Source organism: Medicago sativa, chromosome 5 (genome assembly GCF_051527215.1).
Source record: "Medicago sativa cultivar Bolivia chromosome 5, Bolivia_mono, whole genome shotgun sequence".
Taxonomy (NCBI): Eukaryota; Viridiplantae; Streptophyta; class Magnoliopsida; order Fabales; family Fabaceae; genus Medicago; species Medicago sativa.
The window spans coordinates 12,805,224-12,822,911 of record NC_140753.1 but is presented as its reverse complement, the minus strand read 5'-3'; the positions used below and the strand labels follow the sequence as shown (position 1 = coordinate 12,822,911).

At 32.0% G+C, this 17,688-nt stretch overlaps 3 protein-coding genes and 1 non-coding gene across 4 annotated transcripts; 2 read left to right on the top strand and 2 right to left on the bottom strand.

Moving 5' to 3' along the window:
• Nucleotides 1-4,239: 4,239 nt before the first annotated feature.
• Nucleotides 4,240-7,242, bottom strand: LOC146920158 (histidine kinase 1-like). The gene is made up of 6 exons (XM_085713582.1): nt 7,134-7,242; nt 6,961-7,030; nt 6,635-6,677; nt 6,232-6,369; nt 5,087-6,097; nt 4,240-4,676 (listed from the first exon to the last, which is right to left on the bottom strand). The coding sequence occupies exons 1-6, from the start codon at nt 7,183-7,185 to the stop codon at nt 4,461-4,463; spliced, it is 1,530 nt and encodes a 509-aa protein (XP_085569708.1). The 5' UTR covers nt 7,186-7,242; the 3' UTR covers nt 4,240-4,460.
• Nucleotides 7,243-7,772: 530 nt separating this feature from the next.
• LOC146920157 (L-ascorbate peroxidase 3-like) lies at nt 7,773-9,971 on the top strand. Its single transcript, XM_085713584.1, has 9 exons — nt 7,773-7,932; nt 8,019-8,143; nt 8,260-8,309; nt 8,707-8,772; nt 8,906-8,954; nt 9,047-9,129; nt 9,232-9,311; nt 9,396-9,498; nt 9,629-9,971. The coding sequence occupies exons 1-9, from the start codon at nt 7,820-7,822 to the stop codon at nt 9,803-9,805; spliced, it is 846 nt and encodes a 281-aa protein (XP_085569710.1). The 5' UTR covers nt 7,773-7,819; the 3' UTR covers nt 9,806-9,971.
• Nucleotides 9,972-10,274: 303 nt separating this feature from the next.
• TRNAI-AAU (transfer RNA isoleucine (anticodon AAU)) lies at nt 10,275-10,348 on the top strand. The gene has a single exon. It is a non-coding gene; the product is annotated as a tRNA-Ile (tRNA).
• An 841-nt stretch (nt 10,349-11,189) lies between these two features.
• On the bottom strand, nt 11,190-16,000 carry LOC146920155 (disease resistance protein RPV1-like). The gene is made up of 5 exons (XM_085713581.1): nt 15,313-16,000; nt 13,707-14,811; nt 13,083-13,358; nt 12,103-12,924; nt 11,190-11,921 (listed from the first exon to the last, which is right to left on the bottom strand). The coding sequence occupies exons 1-5, from the start codon at nt 15,906-15,908 to the stop codon at nt 11,451-11,453; spliced, it is 3,270 nt and encodes a 1,089-aa protein (XP_085569707.1). The 5' UTR covers nt 15,909-16,000; the 3' UTR covers nt 11,190-11,450.
• Between the last annotated feature and the right edge of the window lie 1,688 nt (nt 16,001-17,688).

The window sequence follows — 17,688 nt, the reverse complement described above, 5'->3', positions numbered from 1 at the left end:
TTATTCTTGTAATCCATCTCTTTTGTAACGTTACTCATCATATAGTGAATCGGAGGGCTGCTCTCTCCCCCAGACTAGGTCAATTTGGACCGAACTGGGTCAACAAATTCTTTTGTGTTCTCTCTTTCCTTTTCTCTCGCTGTTGTTTTCTACTTTTGGCTTGTGATTATAACTGTTCCATACACTTTGATTTTGGTTGCTTAATTATCCCTTGCTCCACACATCAAGTTGTTATTGGTGTGAGTTTCTCATCGAATCCGCAACATATTGTAATGTCAACTTTCTTGAATTGATTGAAAGGATAGCAAAATTGAATATGATATTGCATGATCATGAAACCGACGTGAGACACATTCTTGATTATTTTGCAGGTGCTATTGTTCATTTCTACGGTACTTTATTTTGTTTTGGTGTCTATAAACTATTTGATTAATTTTCATATGTTGCCTAAAAAAAATTATTTGGTAGTGAAAAGCGGGAAAATAAAATAAAATGAAGAGATAAAAAAATCACTACAATGAGCTAATTTTTTTTTTGACGTATTATATAAGGGGCCCTTTTCTCGTATTATGCCTAAGGCCCGTAAAACTCTAGGAACGGCCCTGAATTGATTTTGTTAAATAAGCATACATGCCAACCTTAAGGCATTTGGCTTCATCACAAGACATTGCATATGGGCTGTTAGAGCAACAATTGGAATGTGTCTGCCTGTTCCTTTCTCCGATTTCCTTATTGCTTTTGGTGCCTTATATCCATTCATCTTTGACATCTTATCTTATTTTCCACAAAGGCAATAAAGAATCAGTATTCAGTATTCATTGTAATATCAATCACTTATTTAAAAAATAATTGTTTACATAGAACAATATAAAATCGATTTTTTCCCGTAAAATTATCTTTATCTTTTGATACTTCTTTTCTCCCCCTCTAAAAATATATATTTTTTTGAAAAGTTATTCTAATCTCTTTTCATTTGAAGTTGTTTTTAGATTTTTTGTTGATCTTTTTTTTTTAAAAAAACTACAAATAACATATTCAATGCTCTTTAAAATGATTTTTTTTTTTAAATTATAACAAACCTCATAGGCCTTGTTTGTTACAGATTGAAATAAAATAAATTTTGACATTCAATAATTAAGAGATTCTTTTTAGAGATTTGATAAAAAATGGAAATCTATTTTGTGTTTGTTTATCGTAATAAAATTATTTTATTAAAAATAATTTAGTTTGTTTACATACAACAATATAAAAGTATCAATCTTTTGAAAGTTAGTTTCTCTCTCATCTAAATAGGATTTTCTCTTACAAAAGACACAAAAAGGTAAATATATGTTGATGTGTCAAAATATTAAGATGAGGCAAAATTGTGTTTTTTGTTGATCATTACTTTCATATTTAGAAAAAGAATAGATTGAACACATAGCTAGTTCGAACTTTAAGCTCTCCAAAATGCAATCTGATCTTGTATGTGGTGGTTGGCAGTAAGAAACATGATTATACAATTTATCGGCGTTGAATCATGTTTCTTACGGTTTAAATGAAATGTTAATAAATAAACATATTTAAATGTGATTCAACGCCGGTACATTTGGCATCACATTTAGATATGTTTATTTATTAACATTTCATTTAAATACAATTTATGGGCGTTGAATCTCACTTGAAATATATTGAAATTTCAATAGAAATTCAAATGTTGAAGTACTCAAAGGAGATAACAATGAAGTGTTCGGCGAAGGATGTGTATGACCTAGAAGATAAAAATATATCGTACCCATCTTTTACTAAGCAATTCGTTAGAACCTGGAGTGAGTACTTAGAATTTCTATTGAAATTTCAATATCTTTCAATTGAAATTCTTCACCTCTATCCTGTGTTGAAATAATACGTATGTTAATAAATTAAACATATATAAATGTGATGTCAAATGTATGCTTACAACAACCATCTCATCCAATATTGAATCGTATTTAAAAAAATTAAAGTTCAACCAAACTACATGTTCAATTTATGTAAAATCTTTAAGGTCTAACACTACATTCTGCTCAATTACACAAATTATGATATCTTATAAGGTGGCATTTGGGATGGGTGAGAGAAAGAATTCCCCACCATGGGAAAGTTGATTTATAACCCTTAGATCAAATGAAGAGCATACTTTTATTATAGACTTTCACCACTAGATTTTTTTCACACTATCTCCCACACCCTTCTCTCCTCCATCCCAACTCGGTGCCACCACCATCACTCCATCAGCAACAAACTCACCTTAAAATAAAATCTCATAGTTGCTGTTAATCTCATAGTACGGGTTTGGTTAGTTTCACATCGCAGTTTGTGTTGTCCAGATTAATTACAGAGTGGAATCCAAATCGCTTAAGTAGTGTGCATTTGTTCTTGCTCTTTAGATAATTAGAGGTAAAATCAATTTGAATCATCAACATTTAAACATGTCAAATAATTATGAACAACAATTTTATGCTTCCAAAATCAACTTTATGTTTCACGAAGGTGAAGTCAAACATGCATATAGCAGCAGTTGGAAGTCTCACGTTTGAATGTTCAGTTGAGTGGTAGTGTTAGTTGTAAAGAGAAGAAGATGAGGAAATGGATTTATGGTGGAGAAGAAAAGGATTTAGATCTGGTAAAAAGGAAAGAAAAAAAGGGTGGAGAAGGTGATGGGAATTAATCTATTAATGGGCATTAAATGTCATATTTGATGATTTTCGTTGATGAGCTATTCCTCCCTGAGATTTTTACTTAAAAAGCAAATTTTTTCTGGGTTGTTTCATGGTTGAGAGGTTGAAGATAAAGTGGGAAAAAATCTAATATGGGGAGACTATAATAAGATCAGTGTTTCTATTTGATCCAATGGTTAAAAACCACTTTCCCATGATGGGGAATTCTTTCCCTCACCCACCCTAAATGCCACCATCTTATAACAACTGAAATCCTATAAATACAGTGACCGAAAACCTATACAGATTAAAATCTCATTTTAAAAATAGTAAGTGTGCATTGAACTAACCACATAATATCTGATATCTTGTTGGTTTTCTTTTCTCTTGGGAGTTTGTTGGATATTTTGTTTTCTTTTGTTTGTTTTTGGGGTACTTTTAATACTCTTGAACCTTGTACTCTTGATTCTATGTTATTTAATTTATATATATTCTTTTTGGCATTAAAAAAATAAGCAAATATATAAAACAAAATAAATAATCATAAAATAACATGTTCAATGGAATAAATAATAATGCAAAGATGAAACAATGTTTTAATAAAGGAAGAATGCTATTACTTTTAACGTTTGGCTTCAAATAGTTTGTAACCAATTTCTCCAAAACTGAATTCAATAGTTTGGCATGAAGAATACATATAGTAGTAAAAGTCTAACTTTATAATTTGAAGAGACATAATTTATAAGGAGTTTGAAAATTTGAAGATAAAAAAGGAAAAGGAAAAGAAAAAGAAAAAAAAGATTATTGCCCAAGAATTATCTTCTCATGCTTTTGTTGTGTGATAGGCAATGTGTACTCTTATAAGTAATTGTTGGATTTGAAGGGCCTTTACATATTTTGTGCTTAGTTTTCTCTTTATAAATAAAAGTTCTGAATATAAAAAATAAAATAAAAATTATACCACTATATTAGACAAGAATCATTGGAAATATATATCATAGTAAATAATGCTGTAAGTCTCAAAGACTAGAAGCAAGAAAAGATAAATTAGGCCACCCTTTCGAAAACATAAAATAGTGTTAACATTAACAATTAAAATGAAAAAACATGATGTTCAAAAAGAAAAAAATTAACAATAAAAATGAAGGGATCATGTTTGATGGAATGAGAAGCTGAAGATAAGAACTACAAAGAAAGAAAGAAAAAAAGGAAGGGTGGATCAAGTTGAAAGCCTTATTACATGTAAATTGCATACCCTTGCCATTGCCATATATACAAGAATAAAGAGAGTTTCGACAAAAATAAGAGGACATGGGTGCAGAGGTGAGAAGAAGAGGGAGTTGTTAGGGATTAATCTGAACCATTGGATCTATCTTACGTGTTAATCTTGAGCTGTTGGTTTTATTTTGTATTTTGTGACAAATGAGCAGTTGGTCTTAGGCTATGTTATGTGAGGAGGCATGTGACTACCAAGTACTATCATTGACTAGTAGTTGTAACTTGTAAAGTACAATTTATGAATAACAAACACACTTTCATAATCAAAATTCAACTCAGATGATTATATGACAAAAATTTATTGCAAAATGGATCATTATATATACCTTTCTATATACATTTATTTCTATTAGGTTTATAGTTATGGATATACAAAGAGTTATTCCTTCAACAAAGTGCAATCATATCATATGCACACATAAATAACACTACAGCCGTTTACTGATACTAGTGAACTCAGTAAGGAAAATTGAACTATATTTCAGATTACAACTATGTACATTTCTAGGTTGTTGGTTTAGTGAGTGAGAGAATGGTTGAGACCATAAGCTTGAAGTCAATTGGCTTTGTTAAGTAAGCATCCATGCCAACCTTAAGGCATTTGGCTTCATCACAAGACATTGCATGTGCTGTTAGAGCAACAATTGGAATGTGTTTGCCTGTTCCTTCCTCTGATTTCCTTATTGCTTTTGTTGCCTCATATCCATCCATCTTTGGCATCTAATTTTCCACAAACACAGATAAAGCATTAGTATATTTAACCTGATATTCACTTATTAGATATAAAAAAGCTACCTATTGGAGCAATACTTGATAACATTTTATAGCCTGTATGAAAATAATTTGACTGATTTTTTTTTTAAGAAGCTAAACTAGCCCACTGAAATAGGCACCGGGGAGAATTGAGCCTGAGACCTTTAGAGAAGCACACTTCAAGGTCTCTCAAGCCAACACCACCGGCCAACACAAGTGTAATTTTATATTATAGAAATAATTTATATATAAGTGCCTGATTAAACTATTTATCCAAACATGACCTATGTCAAACAATTTCACAAGTGCTTATGCCAGTAAATAAGCTCAAATGCGTCAATTCAAACAAGTCCTAATACTGTTATTCTGGTTCATACCTGACAATCCATTAGGATCAAATCATATTGATGGCAAGTCAAAATTTCTGTTTGTGATCTTGTATTTTTGTCCTTCTGGAGAGACTCTCTTCTACAATCTTCAGCACTTACCATATAATTAAGAGCATCCACTGCTTGTTGTCCATCACCTACAGCAACAACAACAGCTCCCATTTTTTCAAGCATTATTGTTGCAACCCTTTGAATTACTGGTGTATCTTCTGCAAGCAAAATCCTTAACCCCTCAAGTGATTTCTTATCATTCACTTCCTTTCTTGACCTTGTCACCCTATCATAAGCTTGTGTTGCAAAGTTTGTTTCTTTAGCTTTGTTGTCTTCAGAGGTACAAGATTCTTCTTCCCTTGGATTATTTTCTTCCAAATGTTCATTTTCATCGGTTAACTTTAAAATTGGTTTTTGACTAATTTCAGATATATCAGAATCATCAGAGCTAGTAGCAGCTTCAAATTGAGTAGAATCAATCTCAAGAAACTCATGCAAATCACCCTCTTTCATGTTTTTCTTTTGCAACTCAAGATTTCTCTCTTTTATAACAGCTTCCAAAATATGAATCATTTTTGCTTTGTATAGAGGTTTGTTAACCATTAGTAAGTGTCCTTTCCGACGAAGCTCCGTCTTTATGGTATTTGATGTGTCATGATTCAGCATCCACACAAATTTCGCTCTTCCAAAATACTTGTGAAGGAAGTTAAGTTGTTCTTTCCATATATCTGTGCTTAAGTCAAGCAAACCAATGTCAACAACGATGACAAAAATTGGATTCCTCATATCTTTGATGCTTAGTAGTTTAGACTTAAATCCTTCAAGATTTATTGGATAGTGTGCATCAAAGTTGTTATTGTTATGCATTGAACTTCTTGCATGAAAGAGTTCCCTCAAAATTTGTGTTAGTCCATTCCATTCAGATGCTTCCATTGTGCACACCCCTTTTTTGGTTAACCACTTCGATGTTATTATTCTACCCATATTGCCTTGTAGTGCAAGCAATACCTGCATTCACACTTAGTATTTAATAACCTATTTGTTATCCTTAAATTTCTCTTGCTTTTAGTGAAATGTACATTTTTTAAGATGAATTATATTTATTTTAAAGTATTATTTGCAAATAAGAATAATATACTCACCACTAAGCCATTGTCTGTCAAATTTAAAGCATGTTGCTCTGTGACATCCATTGGTGCACTAAGAAGCAAACATAATCTCATCAATGTTCCCTGACCCTCCTTTTTGGTAACCTTGATTTCTCCACCCATCTTATTAACCTGCCATCCAACAAAAATAAAAGGAACTTATATTTAAATAAGCAACCTCAAAAACAATCACACAATCACACATTCCCCGATTTGGACTGTAGGATCAACATCGGGCGGCTCATGTTTGACTTTTAGACCTAGTTTACCAAAGGAAATGTGAATTTTTTTTATCTTGATTTTGTTCGCCTTTTTTTCTTCTTCAGAAAATACACTAATAAAGAATGATATTATAGTTTACTTATTTTGAAACTTTAGACATTGAGATCTTACTCACCAAGTTCCTAACGATGCAAAGACCTAGACCAGTACCTCCATGCCTGAAATAAGTAAAGGATTCAGAAATCAGTAAATTCACATCATTTGTAAGAAAAAACAAACATTGAGGACGCTTAATTTCTACAGTCATTGCAGTCGGCTGATCTAAATCGTTGGATAAAGATCAGATGACTCACATCATGAATTCAACAACTCATAAACTCCAAAATTTCAATTGTATGATCTTCACAAACTACCGAGATCATTGACTATATACATTGACAAATAACTGCATCAAATTCATTTCTTATGTAGTCTATGTTAAAAAAAAATTAAATTGCTTACAGTCTAGTAGTTGATGGATCAGCTTGCTCAAAGCTTTCAAACACAGAATCCCATTTGCTTGGATCGATACCTATACCACAACATAGGAAATAAACAAATGTGATTTATTCGTGGACTTATTTTATTTTGACAAAAGGAGACAGTTCATGAAATGTAAATTTTAAGGTGCATACCACAGCCTGTGTCCTCAACTTCAAACCAAAGTATCACTTTGTTATCTCTCATAGATATTCTCTTTGCATGACTTGCATTTGGCTTCTCTTTACTCTTATGTAAATTTCTTGATTTAAAGGTTGAAAATATAGGAGAAAATGGAAAAAACTTTGAGTTCTTTTGAAAGAGTATTTTTTTGAAAGAGAATGATAAATTAATGTTTATGATTAATATATATTTTTAATTTTAAGAATATTATAACAACATAAATTAAACATAAAAAATAAATAAATTAAATTTAAAGAATTTATGTAAACGCCCTAAAATCCTCATCCAATATAATTTTTGAGTTCTCCTAGATGAATGAATTTGTATTATAAAGAAAGCTTTGTAGTGTTGATTTTAACATGATATATTCTATGATTGCAACTTAATTTTCTAGAATTTTGAATGACCATCAGCGAAATATGATAGATGTTTATCGAATCTTCTCCCTTGTGAAGGCAAGATAAAAAAAACAACTTACTTTTCGTCTTGTTGCAGCAAAGCAAAGCAATAAAAAGAATGAAATCTATCCTTTACTTGCATGTCAGCATAATCAGCATCTTCTTCATTCTCTTCTTATAAATAAATCAAGATTAACCAACCCTTTCATAATCATAACAAGCAAAACCCTCTCTCAGAAATTATCCAAAGCCTTGCAAGTATGGCTAAATATGCAGTTGATGCAGAGTATGTTAAAGAAATCGAGGAGGCTCGTCGTGATCTTCGTTCTCTTATCAACAATAAAAAATGTGCTCCTCTCATGCTACGATTAGCGTACGTTTGTTACATTAATTTCAACTTCACAAACCTTTTACTATAACATATACATAAATTGTATAATATATAGTATTGATTTATAGGTGGCATGATGCTGGTACATACGACGCAAAAACAAGAACAGGGGGTCCAAATGGTTCTATAAGGAATCAACAAGAGCTGAACCATGCTGCTAACAAGGGCTTGAAAACAGCTGTTGAATTATGTGGTCAGTGAGACGGTGGTGACCTTAATTTGTTTAATTAATTTTGACTTAAATTAATAATCTCCAATTTTTTGCTTATTAATCTTATTGTTATTAATATTTTTTGTTTTGAGAAACAGAGGAAGTGAAGGTTAAACACCCCAAAGTTTCATATGCGGACCTTTACCAGGTTATTTTATAATTTTTTTTTTGTAATAATTTATAATCAAGATATTAACGTGTGGAGTCATGGAGTCATATTATGTACAAAAATGTTTCGTGGACATCGAGTTTTTCATACACTTGAACGTCTACATAATCAACTGCAAAAATATGGTTAATTCACTTGAATAAATGATTGGTTAATCTAGATTAAGTTAAAGATTATGGTTAGTCATGTAGTTTGTTTTTGTCAAAGGTTAGTCATGTAGTTGAATTAACCACAAAATTGAATATGAATTAAAATTAATAATTTATTCAACAGTATCAACCATATTTTTACACATGATTAATCGGTCCTCGCACGTGTGCTAAAAAGGGTGTTCACGTATGTATTATGTAAGAAAAAATATTTATATGTATTTCAGCTAGCTGGGGTTGTGGCTGTAGAGGTCACTGGTGGTCCAACTATTCACTTTGTTCCCGGAAGAAAGGTACTAGTACATTCATCATTCATCATTCAATGCAATACAAATCATGCTTTGTTTAATTAGCCTCATGATTTAGTAACAATCTAGCTTTATTATATTATTATAGTAGTATTATGAGGTGTTTATTTTGAATTAGGATTCATTGGAATCTCCACAAGAAGGTCGCCTTCCAGATGCCAAACAAGGTAATTAAATCATGTTGTTCAATCTTGAAACTTAACTCAAAATTACGCAAAATAGTATTTCATTTATTATTGTATAAAAAACTATATTTCAGGTGCATCACATTTAAGAGAGATCTTTTATCGCATGGGTCTCACTGATAAAGACATTGTAGCTCTCTCCGGAGGCCACACTTTGGTACAAATTAATTACCAACCATAATAATTCAAACACTTCCTTTATTATATTTCTTGAAGAATATATAAATTTAATTTAATCTCATTCATTTCAATTGATAAGGGTAAGGCACATAAAGATCGCTCTAACTTTGAAGGTCAATGGACTAGAGACCCTCTCAAGTTTGATAACTCTTATTTTGTGTAAGATGATTTGTTTCATGTTAATTTCTTTATTTAAAATAATGTATGAAAGTTTGATATTTAATACAAGATTAACATAAACAGGGAACTAATGAAATTGGAATCAAAAGATTTATTGAAGCTTCCTACAGACAAGGCTCTAGTTGATGATCCTGCATTCCGCAAATATGTTGAACTCTATGCTAAGGTTATTGTCTTTACTATGTTTTCTTTTGTTCTCTATTTTTTTTTTTGGTACAATCTTTTGTTCTCTATTTTATTTTATACTATAGTATTATGTATTTTTTGTGGCTAATAATGATTTTGAATTTTACAAGGATGAGAATGCATTTTTCAGAGATTATGCAACATCACACAAGAAACTCTCTGAATTAGGCTTCAATCCCGGTGGCAGTTATCGTTCTCAATTGGCTAAGGCAGCGTTAGGAATGGTTATTGCCTCAACTGTTGTGATCCTGGGTTACTTACTTGAGCTCAACAAAAAAATCAATTGAAACATTATTACTACATTATTATTTTTTTTGTTTGAAATATACTACATTAAATTGTACTGTACTTTATTCGTTCCTCATAAAAAACATATCATCATGTACAAATAAGTTGTGAAGTGCAGAAGCATTCATACATATACTGCTTAAATATAATTTACTTTTTATTGTATGCTCTCATTTGATACATTTATCTTTTGAAAATTATCATGAACGTTTGGAATTGAGAAATGTTAAATAAAATACCCATAAGTGATGTTGAATGATAAACCAAACCAATTCTACTTGTCCCAAATTTAATTTAAAAATTGAAACAAATCACATATTTCACAGTGTATATAAGTATAAGGCGACAATCCCCTGAAATAAACAGGGTTGATTGATGATAAAAAAGAAGGATAAAGCATTGAAAATTAATTAGTGGATGTATATTCTTTAGTGGTTAAATAATACTTACTTCACATTGTATTCAAGTGGCCCATTAGCTCAGTTGGTTAGAGCGTCGTGCTAATAACGCGAAGGTCGCAGGTTCGAAACCTGCATGGGCCATTTTTTCCTTTCTTTTTCATTATTTTAATATTAATTTGAAAAATAAAATAGAAAAAAAGGTTTATAAAACGCCGTTGCCGGGGATCGAACCCGGGTCACCCGCGTGACAGGCGGGAATACTTACTACAACGACTGTTTGGTGATTGTAAGCTATTAGAGTTGTTATTTATTCTTTTTGTAGAAGCTTAATTGTATGAAATGAGGTGAATAATTATTTGATATTAGTACGTAAAATCTCAAATTTCGTTGGCAATATGTCTGTATTATATTTCATTTCTCAGAAAATTTCAACATAAGTACAAATTACAATTGTTTTTGAGGGGAAGTTAGTTCAATTGTTGAATCCAGTTTACTCAAAATAATATAAAACAATTAAACAAAATCTAAAACGGAGACATTATCAATCAAGTAAATCACGAACCCCTCATGGATATATTACAAAGTCTTTTTAATTTTTCACATATACCTTTGGTTAATACAAAAATGGATCATGGTCAATATCTTAATTCATAAAGAAATGAGCTAGCAAGTTGGAAAAAAATAAAATAGGGATTCTAAATGTTTTGGATAATATTGGCATTGTATAAGATCAATTGATCATCCTAGTAACTATCGCAAGAGGTGACTGATAAATTACTGTTTAATGCAGTGAAACAGTTTATTCTATTTCATCAATTTGATATCCTACCTATATACACTTGTACACTTATTTATAGGACAAATAAGCTTTTCAAAAATTGGCAAAGATTTATTGTAAAATAGATCACTCTACCTTTATATATACACTTATTAGGGAATATGTAATAAAAATTTGTAATTATGAATACATAGAAAGATCTTCTTTTAGCAAAAGTCATATATATGCACAGACAAAGAACACTGCAGTTGTTTACTGGTACAAGTTTGTTCAGTCAACAAAACTGAACTATATTTAAGATTGCACATGTCAAGCTGCAAGTATTGAGCTAATATATGGTAAAAAAAACTCTACATTTCTAGGCTGTTTTTTGTTTTGTTTTGGTAGAAACATTTCTAGGCTGTTTAATCAAACCCTTTGTTTGCTTAGGATTAAATTGAGAAGAAATCAATATTTAACCATATTTCATTCCACACGAATTTTCTTCTTTCTATTTTCTTCCAAGTCATATGTGGGCTCCACTTGAGGAGAGGTCCTCCTGACAACAGGTTCATTTTCATCATATATGAGATAAACTATGGTTTTCTTGACAATGAAATAGCTCCCAAAAACAACCACCACCTCCACTTTGTTACCAGGTGCTATATTTGATACAACATTCTGCCACTCCTCATTTTCAAAAGAGGTTATTGCTTCTTTCTTGTAGAGATGAATGGTGGTCTTTGTGTGATTTATCACCAACATATTTTTTAGCCCATCTGATGTTGTGTTATCTGGGCTTGAAGTATAGACAATGCACATCATCGACTTCAAGTTTCGCCCTTCCACTTGAGGAACTTTAAAAGTTACGGAAGGACCTTCGCAACTGAAAGTTAACCAATTTGGATAACTACCACCAGGGAGCGAACAACCACCAGCGCCGTTGATATCTAGATTCTGTAAAATTGAAAACTGCATCAGTCTTTCATCTCATTGCTAGCAATTTAAAATGAACATAAATTTTAGAAAAGTTCGTAACATTTTTTCAATAAAATGAAGTATACATATTATAAGTTAAATGTATGTATGTAAAAAATTTAATTGTATGCATGCAAGTGAGAGAGGCAGTGTGTCAAACCTGTAAAATTTTCTCTTTCAGAGTATTAGTTAATTGGCAATTCATTCCCATTTGAATTAATAGAGACTTCATGGAATTTTTTGAACCTGAAACATGCACTTGACTGCAGAATTGAATTAATGCAGAATTGTTTATATTTGATACTTGTGATGTAGTTGCAGCTGATTCCAATTCCTTGGCATACAAGGCATCCAAAATGGTTGTCACATCTTGAGAAAATCTAAGTTTGGATCCGCACTCCACACAAAGACTTCGAAGACCTGGAAGGTTCTTGGATATTGATGCTAGTTTGTGGGAACTACTATATGGTACATCTAAAGAAACTAGAGATGACATAGTGGTAGATGTTTGAAATGGGGACTGAAAATTATTTGTTGGTGACATCCAAGACTGAATGATAGATGGAAACACATCACGCGAAAATCCTTCATAGCCGCACAAAGAAATATATCCAATGCTTTTTGACCTTACTAATGAAAATGGTACTCTTTTTATTGCAGTGTTATTTGCAAGCAGAGTGGTTAAAGATTTCATCTGTTCTAAGTCCTCCTCCAACTTGTCAATCATTAAACACCCGGAAAGAATGAGAGATTTTAGAGATTTCAACTTGTATATACTTCTTGGAAGGCTCCGAAGGCTAATACAATCTTCCAAATTTATCAAAAGAACTTTATTCATAAGTCCTATAGTATGCGAAATCTCTAACAACCTCGGACAATCTTTGAGTACTAGCTTTTCAAGATTAGGCAAGTTTGAAAAGTCTGGAGTTTGTGTCAGATGATGAGAGTGGCTAAGATTGAGAATTTTTAGCTTCTCCATCCTCTGCAAGAACATAAATTTTATAGAGAAAGCTTAGGGGAGAAAAGTACCAAATAATAAAATAGTAATTCAATTTGAGGAGCTTAATTTAAATTTCATCTATGAATTTGAAAAGTGAAAACAACTCATGAAGAGCAAAAAACTAAAATAAAAATTAATACCTGAGTTTCTTTCCACACAACTTTGACATTGCTATTTTCTAACTCGATGGAAACCAAATTTTCTTGATAAAAGTCGGTCGGTATGCACGTTAAAGGAAATTCATTCCAAGATAACCATTTCAGATTTTTGGAAAGATATTCAAAGTTTCCATCAAGCTGTACACCAGCAAGTTGAAGCAATCTGAGTCTCTTCATCTTCTTAAATGCTTTAGTACTGAAGCGTTTTGCATTATCTCTTGGCAACTTCAGAGCAAGACCCTCAACAACTTTTGTTCCCTGTAAAATATAATATGCAAACCTTAAAGATGCACAACAGGTAAAAAAAAGCTTGTGATGAAACCAATCATTTGTTACTAGAAGCACACAATGATTCACAACCAAACTAATTATCAAAGTTATTGTGATAAATGATAATAAACAAAACAAAGAATTTTGAGTAAATCAATTTTATGGTACATGAAATTGTCTTTTCATGGATTTGAAGCACTGAATTATCCGACCTTAATAATTTTATAGACTAAAAAACTGATATACTCAAATGAATTTATACAAATGAGTTGTGAATGTTTGTTTTACTTCATTAAGCTTTAGATATTATAAGTAAAATGTAAATAAAGTCCTTACCGTTTGTTCTGATAATACATCAAGCACATCCTTGTTATACCACAACCAGCTACGCTCCTCAGGATCCTTTGGTGATTTCTCACGAATGATTTCTCTTCCCATATCTCTCAATAAATCATGCATTCCAAGCATATTCCTTTCATCCACGGTTACAAGGCTTCGCTCAACAAGAACACTTATTCCAATTTCAGGATAAAGTTCACACCCATTTAATATATGTATAACATCATTTCGGTCCATCCCAATAAAAAAACAAGCTATGTCAAGGAATATTTCTTTCTCAATATCATCATTTAGACCATCATAGCTTATTTTTAACTTCTTATGTACTTGATCATTGGGGATTTTTTTGAGTTTTTCCAATACACATTTCCACTCGGCTACCCCCCTTTCAAACAAATATGATCCAAGAACTTCTAGAGCTAGCGGCAATCCCCCAGAATACTCAACTACATTTTTGGACATTCCTACAAAATCTTCTCCAGGACTCGGTTGCTTGAACGCATGCCAACTAAAAAGCTCTAGTGATTCACTTTGATCCATTTCATTCATTTTGTATACTTGATCAACCCTATTCCCTCTAAGTATATGCAAATCTCGGGTTGTGATGATTATTCTGCTCCCTGAACCAAACCATGTACGACTTCCACAGAAAGCATTCAGTTGATCCAGGGTATTCACATCATCAAGTACGAGAAGTACTCTTTTATGGCAGAGTCTATCCCTTAATATAATATTTCCCGACTCAATGTTTTGTATCTTGGTTGTTGTTTCTTTGCAGATATCAAAGAGAAGTTGTTCTTGTAAATTCACTTGTCCAGCATTTTGCTCCCAAACTTCCCTAATATTTGCAAGGAAGCTTCTACCTTCAAAACTGCAACCAATTTTATTGTAAATCGCTTTGGCAATGGTAGTTTTACCAATACCTCCCATACCCCACATCCCTACTAGGAGAACATCATTTGACTGTTGGATGTCTAACAATTGAATCATATTTTGCACTCGAGATTCAACCCCTACTGGATTATTAGCAATAAACAAGTCTGTCTTGTCAAGCAATCGTGTAATATTTTCAACAATATCTTTGATAGCCTCACTTTCATTTCTACAAAAAATGAATCAAACAAAAGGTGCAAATATGTATAAGTCAAAAGAAAAGAAAATTTGAGTAAAGAAAATTATGCCAAAGAAACAACAAGTGAATTTACAAGAAAATTTGGATGTTAATAAGGCTCAAAGTCTTGTCCAGTAAGTTGGATGAAACTGTGTGTGCAAATATCTAGCTTGTTACTATTTAACATAATCAGGTGCTTGTAGTATAACTATAAGTGTTTATCATATAAGTACTTATGTATAAACTATTTCTATAACAAAAGATAAAATAAAGTAAAACCGTGTTCATTTAAACTATAAGCTATTTTTATAAGCTATGAATATGCTCAAAACAGCTTAAAGACTTGTCATAAACTGATTTCATAAGCTCTTTCAAACAGTCTCACAAGTTTTTATCACAAATTTAAACATGTCCTAATTAATGATCCAAGCACATAATAAACTGCAATGAAAACTAAATAATTTGAAAGTAGAAACTGTTGAATGAAGTTACTTGGAGTTAAGGACTACAAATCCTGCAAGGCCAGCAGCCTCGCGAAGCGCTGCTCTCCACCTTATTTCCAAATGTTGACTAAGTGGCGATTCGTCTTTCTTCTCTTCTAAAAGCCACTTGTGTTCCATCTTGGCAATTCTTTTCAAAAGATTTTGAAATGCACAACCAAATTGACCTGTTTGATGACGCACTTCCGATGGATCTACACCGTAGAATACTGGCAAAACAACTTGTCCTATGGTTCTATGACACTCCATAATTTTCTCCACTTCTTTCAAACACCACTGAGATTCCGCGTAGTTTTTTGAAAAAACAATAACAGAAATTCGAGAATCTTCGATAGCTCGTAGTAATACTTTTGAGATGTGATCTCCTCTTTGAAGAGAATTATCGATGAAAACATTAATTCCGGTGTTTTGAAGAGAAGCATGGAGATGTGAAGTGAAGGAAGCGCGAGTATCTTCGCCTCTAAAACTTAAGAACACGTCAAGTATCCTTAATGCTTTCGACGGATTTTTTGTTGATGTTGCATTGTTAAAAAATGATTGTGAAGATTGAGGGAATTTACCGAAAGAAGACATGATCATTAATGGCATAAGAATAAGATGAATAAGAAAATTGCAAGACAGTTGAAATGAAGTGTGAAGGTGTGCAGAAGAAAGAAAGAAACGGAACTCAGTTTGTTTGTGGTGCTCAGTGGGTTTTGGTTGTTGGATAAGAGGAAAAATGATAACTGTGGGTCTCACATATGCATGGAGACAGTGGTAGCTACATAAAAATGAAAACAGGGGACCATTTTTCTGAGCAAAATATTATGACCTGTTACACAAGTTAAACAAACTCCGACACTGTGTAATTTAGATTTGAATCGGTTTTGAGGCAAAAATAAAATGATACAAAACCCAATTACACTTTCCTAACTTCCGTATGCATGTTGAATCCAGGCATACACACATTTTCCATATATACCTTATGGTTTAAGCTATACATATCAGAGAAATTCTTAGGTGGTCTAGGACCAAGAAATTTTCTTTGGTCACAACCAAAGAAAGAAGAGAGAGAAGAGAGAGAAAATGGAAAGTATTTGTTTATTTGTGAAGAGAGAGAGAAGAAAAAAACTCTATGTGTGACCAAACCAAATTTCTTGGTCCTGGTTCACACAAGAGTTTCTCATACATATCATAGTCCATAGGCGGAGCTACGTGCACTTCAGGGGGTTCATATGAACCCTCTCACTTTTTACAATTACACCTATTTTTTATGTTATTGTAATGCTTGAACCCCCTCAAATTTTTAGCTTGAACCCAATATCTCACCTATGTGCAAAGGAAGCTATGCGTTGCACCTCTATATTGGATTTTTGGATAATTAAAGCTGCACACACTCCATTTTATAGTCAAAATCAACTAGTTATGCAGGCTACAAAGTCAAAACACACTACTTTATTTAGTAATTGGAAGTGGAATTACTAATATTTTGACTTAGAAAATATATTGTCTAAAAAATAGTTTATAAATTACTCATTCCGTCTTCTAACAAGTGAGTCATTTGCAAAAAAAATTGTCTCAAAAAAAATTGACTTATTTCACTTTTCAATACAATTTTAATTACTTTTTTCAATTGACCTTCTACATAGAGTTAAAAAGGTCATGCATAGTAATGTCATGTCTCTTAGGTCTATGAATGTTGTGTTTATGAGGAATGGTTTTGCCATCTAAAAAGGCCTAGCGGCGCAACTTGTTGCCCGTTTACCTTCTATTCAACTGTAAATAATGGTTTATAGTATATTAATATTACTTTCATCACTCTCAATTCAATATATTCTACTTTGCATTTATGATAATGAGGAATGCATCAAAACTTGATAAGACACTCAAAACAATTTTCCTCTCTTTCACTAGTACACTCTTTCTTAATACGTGTGAAATAAACAAAAGACTTGTGATTATTTCGAATATACTCCATATTGTATAGAAACATCACGTATTTAATGAATCTGAAAAAACAATAATTGTTTATAAATGTAACCGGATGAAGTATATCTTAGTTGATGCAAAATGATGGCAATATTCCGGTCAAAAAAAAAAAATCACCTAACATGACGAGTAACATTAAAATCAACTGTCTCATCTTTAATTTCATGTAAACAATTCTATTATCATAGTGATTGTTAAACCAATAATTGTCTTATGATTTATATTAATATATATTATTATATAATATTATAATTATTAATTAAAATTTAAAAGTTTGAACCCCCTGCTTCAGGTTCCTGGCAACGCCACTGTATCATACTAGTACAAGAAATGACTAGAATTGCAAAATAGCTGAGAAGACACCACGTGTCCTAAAACAGGGGGCCAAACTTGCAACTTT